The sequence below is a fragment of the Ictidomys tridecemlineatus genome, chromosome X, assembly GCF_052094955.1.
Source record: "Ictidomys tridecemlineatus isolate mIctTri1 chromosome X, mIctTri1.hap1, whole genome shotgun sequence".
In the NCBI taxonomy this organism is placed as follows: domain Eukaryota; kingdom Metazoa; phylum Chordata; class Mammalia; order Rodentia; family Sciuridae; genus Ictidomys; species Ictidomys tridecemlineatus.
The window spans coordinates 10,007,120-10,022,254 of record NC_135493.1 but is presented as its reverse complement, the minus strand read 5'-3'; the positions used below and the strand labels follow the sequence as shown (position 1 = coordinate 10,022,254).

At 36.2% G+C, this 15,135-nt stretch overlaps 1 protein-coding gene across 1 annotated transcript; it reads right to left on the bottom strand.

Moving 5' to 3' along the window:
• Nucleotides 1-8,938: 8,938 nt before the first annotated feature.
• On the bottom strand, nucleotides 8,939-12,354 carry LOC120889911 (uncharacterized). Its single transcript, XM_078034176.1, has 2 exons — nucleotides 12,234-12,354; nucleotides 8,939-9,732 (listed from the first exon to the last, which is right to left on the bottom strand). Exons 1-2 carry the CDS (start codon nucleotides 12,352-12,354, stop codon nucleotides 9,485-9,487), a joined length of 369 nt encoding a protein of 122 aa, XP_077890302.1. The 3' UTR covers nucleotides 8,939-9,484.
• Nucleotides 12,355-15,135: the final 2,781 nt, after the last annotated feature.

The following is a 15,135-nucleotide window of genomic DNA, read 5'->3' as shown; positions in this document are numbered from 1 at the left end:
GCCACAGTCTATTGAACTATTCGGTGAAGCAAAGAACCTCACCCACCTGCTGGTACAAAGACCTCTCCACAGGTGTGGCTGTATACTGGACTGGTAGTCAGTGATGGGTAAGATCCAATTGCAGTGGTACCAACCTAAGACAGACGGGTAAGGACCATATATACTATTGGACAACCTAAGGCAGGCACGGTCCCTAAGCCACATGCTTGTTGTTTAAACAGAGAGGGGGAGATGTTGAGAGCCACAGCCAAAGGAGCCCCAGCAAACTTCCAGCTGCCAGCAAACTTTCAGACTGCCAGCTGATGATTGGCTCACAGCGGCCCCAGCAACATCTAGCTGATTGGCTCCTCCATGGAGCTGCTCATTGGGTGACTTCTTTGGCTCCGCCCATGCGACCCAGCCAATTGGCCTCAAGAGCAGGAGGATTGTGGGAGGTGGTGAGGCTTGTTTTTGTGTGAGAGGCTTGTGGGAAGCCGGTGGTGGCAGTTGGGCTCTGAGCGTTTTTCCTGAGGAGCTGTTTTGTTTGGTGTGTGTGGTTCTAAAAATAAAGTTTGTTTCTTTTGACAAGTGGCTCCTGAATTGTGCCCAGCCAGACTGCGGCACTATTCCAGCTAACATTGTCTGTGGCTGGTTGCATTGATCTTGGACCACCAGCCCCCCTCAGCAATAGGCATCCCATGCACATGTGTGTGGGCCTGGTTGCTAATCCAGTATGTATCTGGTCTTAGCAGGCTTTGGCCTAAGGCTGTGACACAGCTTGTAGGCATTGGTAGCCACAGGTATGTAATAGGTCCCAATTTTGGTTAGGTTTTTGTTCTACTTTACATTATTTTTTCTTTTTCTTTTCACTGTACTATTAATCAGTTAATAGAAAACAAATGAATATTTAAGTCAGCACACTTAGCTTTACAAGGGCTAGTACTAAATGAAATATTTCTTAATTTATAACAAAATATTGGTAGTAAATTTTTATTGTCTTTTCCTGTGATAACATTTTAGAAATTCAAACTTGATAGAAAACACAAAGAATACCAAATTAGATGCAGAGGTTATCTAGCCTCTTGATCTCAAATTCATATTCAGGAAAAGATGATGAAAAAATCCTAGAAAATTCCTTTCCTATTTAAGGTTCTTTTGTCCTGCAATGTTCCCTAATAACTAAAAAAAAAAAAAAGATATTTTTGGCATAGCGCATTATAATACAGCATTTAACAGCAAATCTTTCGAGAATGGTACACCTCAGACTTGGGAAACAATTTTGCTTCTCTGAGAGTCATTTAATCTGTAAAATGGAACTACTACTTCTCATTGTTTTCCCCTTGATAATTAAATGAGAAAATTCCCCTCTAGCTCTCAGAGTAACAACTGATTGTTGGTTTATTAAGATTGGCTGGAAGTTTCTTTCTTGCATGTCAATTTTACAAAGAAGAATGAAAGTTGTTTAGTGTTCTATTAAATATTACTGTGAGTAAAGGACACCTTAGAAAGGTATAACCACAAAAATAGAAGAGTAGGGCACTCTATTCCTGATTCCCTATCCCCAGAATGCAACTAATGAGCTAGTAAAACTGAACTATCATGTACAATCTTTTTTTTTGGTTTAATTTATAACAAATTATTTTTGTTACTGAGTATTAATTACAGAGGTGTTTGAACACTGAGCTACATCCCCAATCATTTTTTTTTTTTAGACAGGGTCTCACTAATTTGCTGAGAGCCTCACTAAATTTCTGAGGCTGGACTCCATCCAACTTGTGGTCCTGCTGACTCAGCCTCCCAAGTCAATGAGATTATAGGCATGCTTCACTATTCCTGGCCTTAATTAATCTTTTTAAAAAATATTTTTAATTATACATGTACATAACACCTTTATTTTATTTATTTTTACATGATTTTGAGGATTGAATCCACTGCCTCACACATGCTAGGCAAGTGCTCTACCACTGAGCTACAACCTCAGCCTCCTGAATCAATCTTTACTGAATTCTGGAATCATGTTAAAAACTACAACAATCAGGGTTAGACTTGGTGAAAAGAAGCTATTACTGTGTAAGAGTGCTGGGATATTTCAAATAGCCTGTTTACTATCAGCCACACAGCAGATCTACAGAGTAGTGATGAAACAACTTGTACTTTATCCTTAGTGAATATTGTTAGCTCCAGAAACAGCAATACAAACTTTATTCTCAAAGAATTTAGTTGTGGATTGCAATCCGTCTAGCAGCCTCTGTAAAGACTGGCAGAAAGGTTTCTTTTGTCTTGCCCAAATTGAAATATGTCCAGGGTTTGAGCAACTTGTTTGCTGGCTTTTCCTGAAAGCATTCAGAGGAAAAACACTGATTGCTGTAATATAGAGCAAAGAACATATATGGGACAAGCATAGATCAAGAAGCCAGGGAAAGAAGATATCGGGAAAGGAGATACATATGAAAATAAAGGACTTAAAAGATTCTGTGTATGCTGGGGAATTCAGAAAGCCATGACTCTGCACAGGGTGAGACATATACTCATAAAAGGACAGACATATACTCATAAAAAGAACTAAGAAGAGAAGACGTCAAGCTGTTGCTTCTGGTCATCCTACTTCTTGCAGAAATAGGAAGGGAAAACTAAGGCAGAGTTGTGAATAACTTGGTTAACTCCTTATTGAGTACCACAACACAAAAATAATCTGCTGATGCTAACAAAGTATTTTATTTCCTATTTATTTTTCTTGGCTCCAGGCACTTAAGTTCACTCTGTTCAAACATTAACTGACCACAAAAGTTACAGAACAAAGACTTCAGGGACACACATTAAAAATTCAAACTTTACAAAAAGAGTTTTAAAAGTTACTAAATAAGGAGACAATAATAATCTGTTACAGGCAACAAAACAAACCATGAAGGGATAAAAATTGTACTTCTACAGTTGCCATTTTACAATACACAAATGTCCAGTTTTCAATGAAAAATCTATGACAAAGAAAAAAACTAAAGTATGGTTCATTCACACAAAAAAACATAAATTAATAGAAACGTGCTTTGAGGAAGTTCAGGCATTAGAATTCCTGGCAAAAATTTTAGATCAACTGTCTTAAATATGCTCAAATTGTTTAAATAAAATGTGGATAAAGAACTAAAGGAAACCAAGAGAATGATGTCTCAAGATAGATAGTAAATGTAAAGAGTAATGAAATAGGAATTCCAGAGTTAAAAAATACAAAAACAGAAAAGAAAATTTTACTAGAGGATTTCATTAACAAATATAAACATGTTTTTTTCTGATTATTTTATGGATTTCAATGAATATTTTGTTTATACCAATAAGATTTGAACCATACAAATTTAGATATAATATTATGCAAAAATCAATAGTTATATTGTTTTTGTTGAAAATTTAACCTGGCATTGTTAATATCTGTTTTTCCAGAAATACTAAGAAGGCTGCTTACTTCCTTTGAGTATAATAACTTCCACTCTTTCAAGGCCAGATGACAGCCACATTCAGATTTACCATAGTCTATGGTTAATATGTTGTTACCACTAAGTACTAAGGGCAATCCAAGCCAAAGTTTGCCCCTAATATACTATTGATGTATTCTGCAGAAAGAAAGAAGACACTACCTAGCAAGAATAGTAAGTCTGCACAAGCCTCTTCCTAGAGCTACTGTAGTCCAAACAGCCTCCTCCAGCATCCAGATTCTGCACAGCTGTGAACAAAGTCACCACGGACAGACCATCCTGAAGTTCTGTGTTATACCTGTGGCTACCAATGCCTACAAGCTGTGTCACAGCCTTAGGCCAAAGCCTGCTAAGACCAGATACATACTGGATTAGCAACCAGGCCCACACACATGTGCATGGGATGCCTATTGCTGAGGGGGGCTGGTGGTCCAAGATCAATGCAACCAGCCACAGACAATGTTAGCTGAAATAGTTCAATAGACTGTGGCCATGTGATTTCTCCTGGCACTAGAGTTATTCCAGAGGCATTGTTGGCAAGTAGGCCTGGGGATGGAGGCCTTGGGGGCTGTTGTCTAATGTTACTTTTCACCAGTCCAGCACTAAGCAGCAGCAAAGTAGTGCTTATTATCCTGTCCTACACTCAGTGAAATGGGTCTGGCACCATGCTATGCTGCTTGAAGTTGGGGTAGTGTTGGTGAAGGCAGTCCCTTTGCCACCAACACTGATGCTAATGTGAGTTACATCAGAGTCTCACATCCACAGGGACCTGCACAGTCTCTGGAGAAGAGTGGGTGTACCCAAGACTTCTTCCAGATCTGAAACTGATGTGGACAAAACTTGTTTTCTCTCCACTAACTGGTTGGTATTATGGTAAAAGGAAAAAGGAAAAGTAATGTAAAATAGAACATCAACCTAACTAAAAATGGGACATATAACATACTAAAATTTTCAAGTGCATAGGAAAGATATGAAATTCTCTTAATAAAAAAAATGTTTTTCAGAATAACAGGAGCAGATTAATCCCACATGTAAGAAAAGCACACAGACTGGAAGACAGACAACCCTTGTGATAAATGAGACTTACCCTGTGTAGAGTGTCATAAATCAGAGATTATGTCACACATTTATTCATATATATATATTTGCCAGAACCAGTACTACATTAGTTTATATTCATAACTATTGGTTCGTTAGTTTATATTCATAACTATTGGTTCGTTATTCTCCATTAAACCAACTGTTCTATCCTGTATTGGAATTTTATAAATGCATATATATTTACCAAGTAATAATTAAAATGCATGATTTTAAGTAATTTTATGTGTCAATGCAAAAAAAAGGTAAAAATCTATGATACAGGCTCTCAAATTAAAGTATGTAATACAATCCTTGAACATGTATCATGATAAAAGGATGCATTTGTTATTAGCTCTCTGAAGGAAAGTCAACTGATGATAATATTTACCATGTGCCCTCTCTCCTTCATCCTCTTCAGACAGTGAGAGAGTAAAACTATCAATGTTATAAAGTTGGTTGTGTGGGTTATATTATATTATGCATGTGAAGTGCTTGATATTTAATAAATGCTAAACAAATGTTAAATATAATCATTTGAAAATGTTAGATATTATTAGTATTAGTGCTGTTCACTGTAAAGCATTTCAATTCATGGGAAATAGTTTCAATATGTATTAGTTTGAGATTTATTGAAATAAAATTGTTTGTGGTCTTTTGAAAAATTAAGCTTGTTTAAAATGAAAGTAATATGAGTAGGGTAAATATATCTTCTCTCTATGTTTAGAATATTATTTTGGGCACAGTTCTGCCTTGATGTTCCTACTGTAACTTCAGCTAGAAAGACTCATTTCATTAGCTTGGGTGTCTTGGATGTTTTTGTACTCAGATTGAATTTTTACATAGAAGTAGAAGATCCCAATTATTGATGACTAAATGTAGATTCATGGAAATAAATAATTGGGCATCACCTTAAAGTTCATTTAACTAGCCCTAGATTATATTATTAGCTACAGCCAAATCTGGTACTAGAACTATATCTAATATGAGTCACTGTCTTTTTTTCCAACTTTATATTTTCCTTCACTTACCATGCATGTACCTTCATTCAGTAAATATGTACTGGTTTCCCATTGTATGTCAGACTCAATGCTATATCCTGATGATACTATAACAAATTGAGTCAAGTGCAAATTGTTAGGGGATAAGCAGTGAAGCTACCATATCTCCTTGCCATTGTTCAGGTTTCTCCATTACAAAATTATTTTTCAAGGGAAAACAAGCTTAAAACCACAAACTTTCTGCTTTTTGCCAGAGAAAACATAGTTGCAAGTGTTAGTTATTTTGATATAGAGTGACAAGTATGATGAGATATTTATGCCTACAGGAAAGAGCATAATGTTCTCAAATTACAATTGAACATTTTCTAAATTTTCCAGATTTAACTCTTCCAAGATCAACTGTTTAATGGACTCTATTCCACTTGCACTCAAGTTCCCTATTGAGGTACTTCTAATCAGAAGTAAGACATTCAACAGGTCTTAGGATAGCCTGCTTCTACATGTCCACATACATATCAGAGAGAGAAAGAAAGATATTATGATCTCTCTTGAATCTTGTTACTCTGATTTCAATGTTCTTAGCATATTCTCTTCTCTACTCTGCCTTGTGCTCTCACAAGTCCAACTGGTATGAACCATGGTCTATATTACCAAACTGTCTCTGTTCTCTAACATCTGTCTATTTTAGTCAATGGAAGACCCCTACAGATGATTGGAAGAAAGAAAATTAAGTCAGAATATTTGGTCCTCAGGTTCCCTTCTTGCAGTATTTTTCTGGCCTTTTTCACCTTTTATCTAGATCCTACTTTTTGTCTTATAGTTCTCTCACATCTCTCTAGTTTTCTACCACTCCCTATCCAGATGGGTTGGTAGCAGATGTCCTCTTGTTTGCCAACCTAAGTTATGTCACAAGTTTTTTGGTTTCCCTATGTTCTCCCATTGCTTTGCAATTAGTCTTCTCAAATAATCTTATCTAAGTGTATAATCTGTTTCCCATAATGACCCTTCCCGATATAGTTTTTTTTCTTTCATTTACCCCATGATGCTGTTTCAAGTCCCATAATCACCCAAATTTATTCTTGTCCTCTAATGCTCTTTACTTTGCATCTATTCCCTATAATCAGATCAACACAGTATAGGAGGAGAATGTCATCTCTTACTTGAAATACCTGTCCATTGAACTTAGTTAAAGGACTGATAGTTTTTGTACAGCCTTCTTATCCATGATTACATTAGATTTATTATTAATTGAAAATCTCTGAATTTATTTTTTTATATTAATGTTAAACCAAAGAAACACGACAGTTTTCCTAAGTAAAAAAAAAAAATCTCTTTGTTCTAGTAGTAGTTCTAATAGTCCACAGTCTAGCTTATTTAAACTCATTGCACTTAGATTCTATTATCAGGAGAATCTTCCAATTCTTGTGTCATTTTCAAACTTGATACACATGTAAATATCATTTTTCTAAGGCATTATCATTAACTTTTGAAAAAGAAAGGATTGAGAACATACAGGTGGTAAATAAGCACATGAAAAAGACTTTCTGCAATATTTACACTCAGGGAAATATAAATTAAGCACAATTTAATGTTGCTACACATTTATCAAATTTTAAAAGTGACAAAATCAAATTCTGTTGAGGATACAAAGAAACTGAACCACTTATGCATTGCTGGTAGGAATATGAAATAATACAGCCCTGTTGGAAAGTTTGAAAATTTTCTTATGAAACTAAGCATGAGAACTATCATACTACCTTGAAAAAAACATCCTTGGGTAATTATTCCTGAGGTATTAAATCTTACATTCACACAGAATTCTGCATTTAGATGGTTATAGTGACTTTATTTGTAATTGTCAGAAACTGCAAATATTCCAGATATCTTTCAACAGGAGAATTGATTAAGTAAAGTGTGGTACATCTATAGCATGGAATGCTATACTCAGGGTTAAAAATGAATAAACTATTGATACATGCAACAAAATGAATGAATCCTGAGAGACTGATGCTGAGTGGAAAAATCAAATTCCAAAAGACTACTTCCTGTATGATTATATTTATGGAACATTCTCAAAATAACAAAATTATAGAGGTGAAGATAGTACATTCAGAACATTCAGTGTTGTTATTAAAAGACAACATGACAGATCCTTTTGTTGAAGAAATGCTTCTGTATCTTTACTTCTATACTACTTTGGTGAGTTGTAACTTGAATCTACCATATAATAAAATTTCACATAAATAAACACACACACACACACACACACACACACACACACACACACACGAGAACATATAAAACTAGGAAAATCTGATGGTTTACATCAATGCCAAATCCTTGGTTGTGACATTGTATTATCTTTTTAAGGTGTTACCATTGGAGGAAACTGAGTAAAAAATATACTGGAATCTCCCTATTTCTTTTTTAAGCTTTATTTGAAAATTTATTTTTATATGTCGCTAAGGATCAAACCCAGTTGTTCAAACACACCAGGCAAGTGCTCTACCATTGAGCTACAACCCCAGTCCTCTATATAAATTCTTACAATGGCATATGAACATAAAATTATCTCAAAATAGAAAGTTCAACATAAAAATCAATTATGCTTCTCTACAATAAAAATGAACATAATTACAATCATTAAAAATAAACATTAAGTAACTGGGAATATAGTTCAGTTGGTTGAGTGCTTGCCTCACATGCACAAGACCCTGGGTTCAATCCCCAGCACCACAAATAAATAAATAAACAAACAATCATTAAGGTATAAATCAAACAAATCTTTCACAGAAGAGTGAAAGCAAAATCAAAATATCATTCTGAAGATTTCAAAGTGAAAACAATGTATCTAACATAGTCATTTACAAAAGGAAACAGATTAGACATATTCATAGGAGGATATATAGGTCTTCAAACCAGACCTAAATGAAACATTAAATATTCACAACAAAAACAAATTTTTGAGATGCTAACAATAATATATATTTTATTAACACTCACAAATGAAAATATATGCTGAAATACATTAGAATGATTGAGAAGAAAGGGAAGGAAATTGAAAAGTAGAAATAAGGAGAGGGAATAAGTAAATAAACAGAAGAGAGTCTTACAATTACCTCAAGGTATAGGATTAACTGAACCCTTTGAACTCAATGTCTAAAGCACTCTACTGTACCCTGCCCCCAACAAAAACAACATCCCTCCCCGCCAAGGAAGAATATTTAATTGTAAATATTAGAAATGTTGGAGTATTGAAGTAGCTTCTACTTTTGTATTAATATATATATTGCTGTAGACAATATTCCCCTTTATTGCCTACTTTGGTGGCAGGCCACTCCACTGCCCTGCCCTCTTTGGCAACTGTTCCACATGAAGATTCTTAAAAAAGAAAATGTCCTTATTTTGGGAGGATTATAGTCATCAAATTCCATTATTTTAGTGTGTGGGTGCCACTAGTTACTTTCTGGAGGGTGAGATTGTTGGTCTCCCTTAAGGCTTCCAGTTGCTTAGAACACTAGTTGGATTATAATAAACACCATTGTGACGTAGGCAATCTGGATATGATTTTGTTGCCTGCCTTTTGGAAAGTATTCACTGCAACTCATGTATTACAGATCTCCCCATCTGACCCTCTCTCCTGAAAGACACATACACCTTTCATGAAATGCAATATTCTTTACTTCTCCACCTGTGAAGTAAAATTTTAAGAAAATCATCTTTGGTGCTCTTTCCCCTGTGATTATTTATATTTGGCTACGAACCCATGCATTCATTCCCCACCCTGTGGCCTCCATTTCCTGTTGTGTCTCAAATACCTTCCCTTCTTTCCTTTCCCACCATTAGAGAACAGAAATACACACAAAAATCTTCATTTAAGACTTATTCTCACTTTATTTATCAGATTTAATTTTGAACATCTGACCATGTCTCCATAGTTTCCTGGAGATACTACAGACACATTCAGCAGTCTGGGCATTTCCTCTCAGGAGTGTTTTGAGGATCTGTAGAATTCTCAAAAGAAATCCCTTCATTTTTCTCCAGCTGACTCAGATTTCTTTTCTTATCGGACTGATAGTAAAACACGATAATTGTTGACTTTTTTGTTTTGTTCAAACTCTTTTCAAGCACAACTTTTACTCTTGTAAGTATTTTCTGTATCTGGCAATGAAACAGAATGTAGAGAGCATTAGTTTTGGGTAAAATAGAAACTATGTGGCCAGGGGAGCTTTATGATAAGGGGTGCAGACTGAATAAGGGATTCATGTCATGGAAGGACAAGGTACAAATCCTGTGGTGGGGAATCTATGGGGGAAAAAGCGGAGGAGGAAAACAACAGGGTCATCTGACCTTTTCACTTTCTCTGTTTTGGGGTTGGCCAGAAGACTCCATCTCCTTCACTTTGATGTTCACTGTTGGGTCTCCCATTTTATGGTGAGTTGTATAGCTATGTTACCTTTGTTGGATATGGGGAGTTGATGAGCTAAAGCTAAATCTCTCAGCATCTATATTGGAAGGGCTCCTGCTCATCCTTTTTATACTAGCCAGTGAGTAACCACACCCATAAGATTTGTTTGGTTCCCCAGCAACTATTCCAGCCAATGGGAGCTCTGTGGTGGCCAAGACATCACACAGCCCCATCCCTGATGCTTCCATTGTGATGGAGGATATTGGAGAGGCCTAAATGCTATGGTTGTTTTTTAACCACTCCCTAAATATGTGTGCCAAATTTATCTGTCACTCTTTTTTTGTCTTCTGAAGTTCAATTTTCATGATATATATTGACAGAAAAAAATGATTCCTTCAAGCCTTCCTTCATAGTTATTAATATCATATGGTTCCTTTTTGTTGTTCCAACCCTTACCACTACCTATTTTGTATGGTATTTTATATATCTCATCTAAAATCCTTCCAAGATAATATAGTCACATTTTGGTATTAGTGAATATGTGAATCATCCTACATTCCTCCTACAACTCTTTTTTTTTTTTGAGAGAGAGAGAATTTTTTAATATTTATTTTTTAGTTTTTGGTGGATACAACATCTTTATTTTTTTAATGTAGTACTGAGGATCAAACCCAGTGCCCCACACATGCCAGTGAGCGTGCTACCACTTGAGCCACATCCCCAGCCCCTACATCTTATATACATTAAAGAACATTTATTTCATTGATACTGTCAGATGGGTTTTTTATCTTGTCTGATTTTCTCCAATGGCAAAGTAGAACTCTTCAGTTTTCTGTTTCCAGTCTGAAATCACAGTCTAGTCTTTTAAGACTTCAGTGAATACTTTCTCTAATGCGTATCCTCATCTTATTTTGAATTAGGGAGTGTGTTTATATTTGTAAATGAACTATCTGGACATGGATTTTATCAGTGTGTGCTGTGGGGGTGGGGAAAGGAGGTATTCATATGCTAAAAGTTGTTTGAGGTGTTTATATGAGGGATATTATAACCTAAGACATCCAGGATGGCTGTTTACCTAGGTGCTAGAGATTCTGTCCAGTGTAAAAATGGGGAAAAAGGATTATGATTGAAAAGCAGAGAACATAAGAGTCTTTTGTCAAAGACTACAAGAGGGTCTTTGGAGAAAATTTAATCCATACAAACCTTCTACCACTAATAACTGAGTTTAACTAGATTTCAGGACACAAAATCAATACACAAGAAATAATTATATATAAATACAAGCTGTTTTAGTTACTTTTTTCATTTTGTAATCAACAAACCTGAAAAGAACAATGTGGAAGATAAAAGTTTATTTTGGCTCACAGTTTCAGAGGCTCAGTCCATGGTTGTCTAACTCCATGGCACTGGTCCTGAATTGAGGCAGAACATCATGGTGAAAGGAAGCAGCTCAGAACAATCAAGAAGGGGAGAGAAAGAGAGAGAGAGAGAGAGAGAGAGAGAGAGAGGGAGGGAGGGAGGGAACACACTGTCTCTAGTCACCACGGAAAAGAATAGCCCCCCAATTATAATGGTGAATTAATCTATTGATTAGGTTACAACTCTGATAATCTAATCATTTCATTTCTGAATATGCTTGCATTGTCTCACACATGAACTTATGGAGGACATTACATATACAAACCATAACATTCTTCCTCTGGCTACTGAAAGTTCATGCTCATGCTAATCTCACAATTCAAAACATATATATTCCATTTCCAAGAGTTCCCATAGTCTTAACAGTTCAGTATTACTAAGTTTAAGACCAAAATCTCATCTGTGACTCAAGACAAAATTCATGAGCAAAATCTCATCTGTGACTTAACACAAACTGTTACCTGATAAAGATCAAAAGCAAGTTATGTATATCCAATGTATAATGGTACAGAGTAAACATTTCTCTTCCAAAAGTGAGAAATAGGAGCATAGAAAGAAGGAATGAGATTAAAGCAAGACCAAAATGCAACTGGAAAAGCAAGTTGTGTAGCTCCACGTCCAGCATCTGAGGCAAATGGCATCATGATGTTCTTTGGAAATGATGTGTGTAGCTCTGCCCCTATGGCCTTGATGGTTAAAGCCCACATAGCTTCTCTCCTGAATTATCTCTGCTTGATTCCTGTAGCTTCCCTTGGCACACATTCCATATTACTGGCCTCTCTTAATCTCAGGGCTTTCCACTGCAGCTTAGGTTTCCTTTTCACATCTTGGTGTATCACCCTTTTAGGGGTAGCTTGCAGAAGCTTCAACCTTGCTATACCTTACCTGGTTTCTGCAGAACCAGCACATTGTGGTTGATGCCAGGGTCTGACACAATCTCAAGCAGTAGCCCAAACTCCTGGAACCATGGCTGCAGCAGTCTCTGAGTGCCTGGGGAGATAAGCATGGTGAATCAACTTCTTAGGCCCCACTATGCAAGCAGGGACCCTCGTGGTCTGTTTTCAAAGAAACTTTTGCTTTCGCATTCTTGAACCTGAGATGGGTTTGATCTTCGTCAATTCCTGAGATCCCCTCAAAACATCCTTCTGATTGTCTCTGTGCAAAGTAATTGGTATCTTTTTATCTACTGTAATGTCTTTAACAACCCAAACTTCCTTACCCCCAGTTTTACTTGCCATTTTCAGGACAAACTGCAAGTTTTTCAATTTTTTTCTTTGCTTTATGTTTCTAAATATCACAGTAAATTTGGCTTAAAGATGCCAGCAATATCTGTACCACCACTTGAGCGCTTTTCTGTCTTGAAATTTTCTCCCCCAGAATAATTAGTACATTGTCTTTAAATTCAGTGTCACAAAAAGTCTCAGGACATGGTCAAATGTAGACAAATTATTTGCCAGAACATTATATGAATGATCCAATAGTCTTTCTCCTCTGAAACCTCATAAGCCCTTTATTATCTATAGTTCTTTGAGCATTCTGGTCTTCTGAGCTCCCACAAGAATCACCTATTAATCTCCACTTACTATATTCTAAAGCTTTTCCAACTTGCATCTCTAAACTTTTCAAATTTCTTTTCCCTGCAAAGTAGCTCCAAATGCTTCTGAATCACATGATCTTTTTAGTCATAGCAATGACCCCACTTCTGGTATGATTTCTATTTTAGTCATCTTTTTCAATGCACTGGATAAAAGACCAGACAATAACAATGTAAAGGAGGAAAAGTTTATATTTTGGCTCATGGTTTCAGAGTTCAGTCCATAATCAACAAACTCCATTGCTTTGGGCCTATGTGAGGCAGAACATCATGGCAAAAGGTCATTGTGGAGGGAAGCAGCTTAAAACATGGTAACCAGGAAGGGTGGGGAGAGAGAGAAGGGGGAAGGGAAGGAGGGAGAGAGGAGGAAAGAGAAAGAGAGATCCACTCACCAGGGTCAAAATATAAACCCCAAATGAATATCCCCCCACTGACCTACCTCCTCCAGCCACATATTATATGCCTACAGTTACCACACAGTTACTCCATCAGTGGATTAATTCATTGATTCTGTTAGCCCTTTCATAATCCAATTATTTTACTTCTGAACATTCTTGAATTGTGACACATGAGTAATAACACTTGCAATGAACAGCTGTATACTAAAATTGAAAACAATGCAATTTCAAGTATCATACATAAATTTGAAATAATTGGGGCAAAACTGATCCAAAATATAAAAGATTGGTACACTAAAAACTAAAAATAATACAGAGCTAAATTAGTGGTATAAGAAAATAAATGGAGATGTGTATTTTGTTTATGTGTTAGAAGATTCAATACTGTAAAATCAGTGCTCTTCAAATTCATCTGCCTATTCAAAACAGCCCCAATCACAATCCCAGAAAGTCTTTTTAACAGAAATTGACAAGTTATTCATAGAACTCATATGAAAATTCAAAGGACCTATAATAGCTAAAAGAACATTTTAGTGAGGTGTGGTGGTACATGGCTATAATCCCAGTGGCTCAAAAGGATGAGGCTGGAAGGTCTCAAGTTCGAAGCCAGCCTCAGCAACTTAACAAGACCTTGCCTCAAAATAAAATAAATAAATAAATAAATAAAAAGGACTGGGAATGTGCCTCAGTGATTAAGCAACCCTAGGTACAATCTCTAGTACCCCCCCCCCAAAATTTTAAGTGATGAAAGCTGATTATCCTTCATGGATTGTACCAATGCCAATGTTGTTATATTGGGAGTATACTGAAGACTGTACTGCTTGTGAGGGCAGGAGAGAAGATATGTAAGATTTCCCTGAAAATGTATTTTAAATGTCTTATAAATCTATAATTATTTCCAAATAAAAAGCTAAAAACTTAGAAGACAAAGAGAGACAAAGATAGAGAAGGCATGTCCTTAGAGTCCTCCAAAAGGTTCAAACTTGTCCCATTCCCTTCAGGAATTCAGACAACTCAAAACACCAAAAAGGAAAACAAAACAGAACTAGAACTTTGTTGTTGTAGTGCTTGTTTCAAACACCAGAACATAAAGAAAGGCCTACAAAAAGTGTCTTGCTGAACTCCAGACATATTAAGCATGTACAGAAGGATGTTCTCAGTGTGTATTAGTCAGCTTCCTGTCACAAAAAAAAAAACCTGAGGCAATAAATTTGCAAGACAAAAAAATGTATGTTAGTTCACAATTCTGGGGACTCCAGTCTAAGATTGAGTAGTCTATTTCTTTGGGACTCTAGTAAAAGCAACACATAATGATGGGAGCACATGATACAACACACTGCTTACATCATGATCTAGGAAGCAAAGAGAGAGACAAGACAAGACATTTCCAACAGTTCCCTACGAGCAAATACATCAATGACACAAGGCCCTCCTATAAGGTACCTCTTTCCTAAAGGTTCTGCTACCTCCCAACAATGTCATCCTGGGTACCAAGGCTTTAAAACATGGACACTAATCTAAGCCATAGCAAAAATTATATCCTTTTGTTAGTGAACCCCAATTCTTGCCTAGTGATTACTACTTCAGACTCACAAATTCTTAGTGGGGATTCCTTGCCTGAAATTAATAGTGAAAACATCACTGTGAAATGAAGAAACAGCAGAAAAACTTAGACAAGCATATTGCATGAAATAGGAAGGTCAAAAACTAAAGTTTGGGAAATAATGGGCTTTATATTTTCTAATTGGAAGAATACTGTCCCCATTCAACCCCAAATAACACAGCAATTCACTTA